At 39.0% G+C, this 5,260-nt stretch overlaps 1 protein-coding gene across 1 annotated transcript; it reads left to right on the plus strand.

Moving 5' to 3' along the window:
• Positions 1-2,475: 2,475 nt before the first annotated feature.
• LOC107133022 (large ribosomal subunit protein eL33-like) lies at positions 2,476-2,823 on the plus strand (the record flags this gene model as incomplete). The annotated part of the gene is made up of 1 exon (XM_025001357.2): positions 2,476-2,823. A coding segment is annotated over one exon (348 nt), but the record flags the coding sequence as incomplete, so codon positions are not given.
• Between the last annotated feature and the right edge of the window lie 2,437 nt (positions 2,824-5,260).

Raw genomic sequence — 5,260 nt, forward strand, 5'->3', positions numbered from 1 at the left:
AGAGCTGTAGATAGGAGCTGGGTTTAGATGCGTTTTGTGTGGCATGCCCTGTGCTCTCTCTTCTTTCCATTGTCTGATTTCATGGGGATGTGAATATGTGAAGAAAATTGGTTACAGGTTTAAAAATTTTAAATTCTTTGGAAGACAAAATTGCATATATTTAGAGAAGGGATGCTCAATGCTCTTGGTCATTAATATGATCGATATGCTTGTGTGAGTCAAATGAATCTATATGTTATCTTATAATAATGAAAGATGTGCTGCCCAGAGTATTTCACTGTTTATCAATAAGTTTACAAGGCACGTCCCAGTCATTTTCATTCATTCAGCCAATGTTTAAAAACTCCTAGTGTACCCATGATTCAGTGTTAGACATTGGTGAAACCTTATGATCTTATAAAGGAACAGAGATACAAATGGAACTCTACATCAGGGTGCAAATGAATGTGTGGTTAATGACAAACATGAAACACCACAGGGGTTAGAAAGAGAAAAATCATCTTCAGCTACAGTGACTGCTACAGGAAAATGTAGCCTATATCTGCCATCATCATCTATATCATTACAGATATTACTGACTAATTCTACATGTTACGTAGGGACAAACAGGGCTATGATTTCATGAGTTAATCTCCTTATATACTACAATCATCTTCTAGTAATTTTCAGTACTAGAAACTGTCCCCAAACTCTTTGAGAATCTAAAAACTTTTTAAAGAAAGCTCCCAAGCTTGCCTGATAGCTCAGTGGTAAAGAATCTGCCTGCAATGCAGGAGACCCTGGTTCAATTCCTGGGTTGGGAAGATCCACTAGAGAAGGGATAGGCTACGCACTCCAGTATTCTTGGGGTTCCCTTGTGTCTCAGCTGGTAAAAAATCCACCTACAATGTGGGAGACCTGGATATGATCCCTGGGTTGGGAAGATCTCCTGGAGAAGGGAAAGGCTACCCACTCCAGTATTCTGGCCTGAGAATTCCATGGACTGTATAGTTCATGGGGTTGCAGAGTTAGACACGACTGAGCAACTTTCAATTCACTTCCAAGAACTTTAGAATAACTCACTAAATGGAAAGCTCTCTTCTGAAATCTCTACAAAGTCTCAGGGAAGAGTCATTTTGATGAAGTCCATGTATTAAAATAATGCTTTTTCTAGCATCTTTTGAAAATGAAGAATCTCATTTTGAGCAGTTAAGGTTTTTAGGGTCACAGGTTTTCAAAAGTCATCAAAAATAAAAAGGGAGAAAGTAGACTACTAAGTCACATCTCATTTCTAGATTTCTGAAACACAGAGGGAGGAATGGGAAGAGAGAGGGAAGGAGGAAGAGAGAGAAGAAGAGAGCAAATGAAAGAGAGAGAACATACACGTACTAATAAATATTAGCTTGAAAAAGTCCTGTATTCATATATATTGGGCCATTTTTTTTTTCAAATAAAAAAGGGAAAACTTCCACTGTTTGAGAGTGAAAGTAAGATAGAGAGAGAATAAAAGATAAAGAGAGAATGAAAATATCACAAGTACCAGAATGTTTACTGTTACATTCTCCTGTTTGAAATTTGAAGCAGATTTCCAGAGTCTGTTTCTTGGTTGTATGTGTGTAGAAGAGCTATATTCTAAGACAGAAAAATAAGAGGAACTGGCCTCAGTACTCAGTGCCTGCATACCATTTATTTATTCATCAACTATTTATTGGGTATCTACCATGCCAGACACTGTCTATCAGTTATACAGAGATAAACAAGATTCAGTATTTACAACTTTGAAATCCAATTAGGTTTCAGAGAAACAAATATAATTCTCTCATAGATGATAAATTTAGCACATACAATGTTTCACATACTCTGCCAAGCACCTTATATTCATTTATAAAGAAAATAGGATCGTATCTTCCTCATCGGTAAATAAGCTGGAGCCTTGGGAAGTTATTTAAACTTGCCCATCATTTCATCTGCTGAGGTCAGGCTTCTAATCACTTTATTGTGTATTTTTAAAGAACTATGTTTGAGCTGTTTTTATTTTTACAGAGGAAGTGAGAAACTCTTCCTGGAGTTGGAAGGAAGGAAGAAAACTTGTGGATGTTCTCCAGCACTGGTCATATTTTAGATGAGTTGTAAAGGATGGGTGGATGGGGCAATGAGAAGAACATATTAATAGATGGAAGAACAGCAACATGAACAAATAACAGTTAGCTCAGGATGAAACGCTGGGGAAACTGGGAAGGATGGGAAAGTCAGCATGATGCTAGTGAGCCTAACGTGTTGAGATGCTTGATAAGACATCAAAATTATTACAGAAGATGGCATCTTAGGACAAATTCCACAAAAGCAAATCCTGAGACAGGGATCCAGATGCAAGTGATTTATTAAGGAAACACCCTTTAGAGAAGTTAAGTGGATGAAGGAAGACAGAGAAGGGAAAGAGGTCAATCAATAGCTCTTTTTAGTCTTTCAGCCATCTTGGACCCTGTGGAGGCCTGATGGGTTTCTAAAAGGACGCATAGAAGGCTGTGGTCCAAGGTGATTTTTGCTAGCTATGAGCAGGGTCTATGGAACCAGAGGGAGCACTCAGCTCTTCTGAAAACTGAAGGTGTGTGTGCTCGAGATGAAACTGAACGCTACCTAAGCAAGAGATGTGCTTGTGTGCAGAAAGCAAAGAAGAACACAGTAACTACTGGTGGAAAATCTTACAAAACCAGAGTGATCTGGGGAAAGAGAACTCAGGCTCATGGAAACAGTGGCATGGTTCAGGCCAAATTCCAAAGCAACTGTCCTGTTAGGGCCACTGGGCATAGAATCTGTGTGATGCGGTACTGTTCAAGGATTTAAACTAACTGAAAAATAAATAAATGAAAGTGTGGATTTTTTCTCTTGGTTAAACAAAACAAACTCACTTTCAGGTAAAATCCCAGTCTCAGCCTAATCCCATTGGAGAGTTCTGGAGCTGAAATTACATCTCAAAAGAAGTTATGTAGTACATAGTACTACATAGTACATAGTAGTACCTAGTAGTAGGTATAAATGTTTCTATATTTTTTTTAATTTCACAACGATCAGTGTTACTTACTTTGCTGAATACTCCAATATCCCTTATGTCCTATAAGTTAAATACTTTTCATTGTAGCAGCATCGAAAGTCAGCTAGCAAATGTGCCATCATGGCACAGCACCAAAGATTGCCGAGTACCTCACTGTGGTGCAGTTACAAATTGGTAGCCTACATACGTGGCTGTAGGTGTATTCATAATGATGAAATCAGGTAAGTATACATAACCTCCCAGGCTGGAAAGGTGTGCTGATTCTCCCTTCACCCAGCAGCCCTAGCCTGCATGACCTCAGTAAGACTGGGAGAGCCTCATAGCTCCTCTGAGCAGTGCTTACCAGGCGCAGACTCTAGGGAAGCTATGTCCACGTCCCTGTTCTGGCATTGCAGCCATGGATGCTGTCACACTTGTAGCTTTTCTATAACCCAGCTTAGTCCAGTGGCCTCCTTTAAAAGACCTCCACTTGTTTAAATGTGTTCGTCAGTTATTTGGAGAGAAACACAGAGCTGTTAGGTTTTTAAGGGTTTGTTTTGCCTTTGCTGTAGTTTATTTTTTAAAAAGGTACTTTATGAAAATACAGTCCTTTGGTTATCAGGATAAAAAAAGTAAAAAAAAAAAATTCCAACTTTAAAAAGATGATTAGAAAGTGCTACATGCAAATAGATGGTCTCATTGTATTGAGTGTGTAATGTGGTTAAAAATGATCATTGTAGTGACACAGAGTTAATCCAGTTATTTGTAAGTTTTATTTCTGTTCATTGTAGAGACAATAAATTGGCTTGTCAGAAAAAAAAAAAAGAAGTTATGCTCACAGGCAAACAATCTAAGATTCTTACTCCCCCAGTAGGTCATTGGCTATGCCAGGGATATGATCTAACAGAGACTGCTAGTTCTGTGTGAAGACTGGTGAAGCAATTCCAATAGCCCAATGGTTGACCTCTAAAACCCAGTCTGCAAGACAAGCAGAAGCTGTAGAATGGGGGTAGAGAACATGACCAGAGCAAAACGGTGTCTGTTATAGGTGGTAATGCCCTAATTGTCATCAGAATGACATTTTTTAGAATTAAAATTGTCACTCAAATGACTTTAGAGTGACACTGACTCAGAGACCCTGAAATTCTTGAATTGAAAAACAGTAAAATCTTCAGACCAAAAATAGTCTATGAAGTTGTGAGAGCAACCAAGGCAGAGATGAGAGGCCCATAGAATTATAGATCAGGACAGAAATTCATAAGATGCGTAAATACAATCCAACCCGATGATGATTTGAAGATGAAGAAAGCATAACCGAGGAAATCACAACCAAGGAAATCACCATGCCCACAAAATTAGGGGCAGAGCCCAAACAGAGTATTTTTCCCTTGACTCAAACTTGAGTCCACTTGCTAGTCCACATCTGCAGTTTTGGAGAGGCATGATATTCAAACACCAATTTGGACCAGTAAGACAAAGGATTCTCCATCATTGAGACTTTAGATTTTCTAACCTCCCTTGTGGTTGGATGTAGCATGTGACTCAGTCCTGGGTTGTGATGTGATGTGCCTGGAAGCATCACTTCCAGGCTGCCTCATAGACAAACACTCAGGAAGCCATCTGTGTTCTCTTTTTGTATCGGCTGGTCAAGTAATGAGGACTCAAAGGAAATAGAGATCAATGGACAAAATGGAAGGATCCTGGATCACTGGATGACTGTATGAAACAATTCCTCCTTCTCAACTCAACCACTAATCACCCCTCATTGGACTGTAACATGGGCAAGGAATAAATATTTTAGTCCCTGGGTGAAATTTGGGGATTATTTGCTTTAGCAATGAGTCTGTCCCAACCAATACATAAAATCATTGACCAAACTTTATCAAGCAGTTTTTTTATACTATTAAAATTCATTAAAGGTCCACATTTATTTAAAATACTCTTCAATGTTCTTTTCTTTTTTATTGGAGTATAGTTGCTTTGGAAAAGACCCTGATGCTGGGAAAGATTGAAGGCAAAAGGAGAAGAGGGCAGCAGAGGATGAGATGATTAGATAACATCACCAAGTCAATGGACATGAATTTGAGCAAACTCTTGGAGATAGTGAAGGACAGAGAAGCCTGGCATGCTGTAGTCCATGGGGTTGTGAAGAGTTGGTCAAGACTGAGCAGCTGAACAACAGCAGCAACATAGTTGCTTTACAATGCTGCATTAGTTTCTGCTACATCAAGCAGTTTTGAGCCAAGGCAC

This window comes from Bos taurus, chromosome 13 (genome assembly GCF_002263795.3).
Source record: "Bos taurus isolate L1 Dominette 01449 registration number 42190680 breed Hereford chromosome 13, ARS-UCD2.0, whole genome shotgun sequence".
Taxonomy (NCBI): Eukaryota; Metazoa; Chordata; class Mammalia; order Artiodactyla; family Bovidae; genus Bos; species Bos taurus.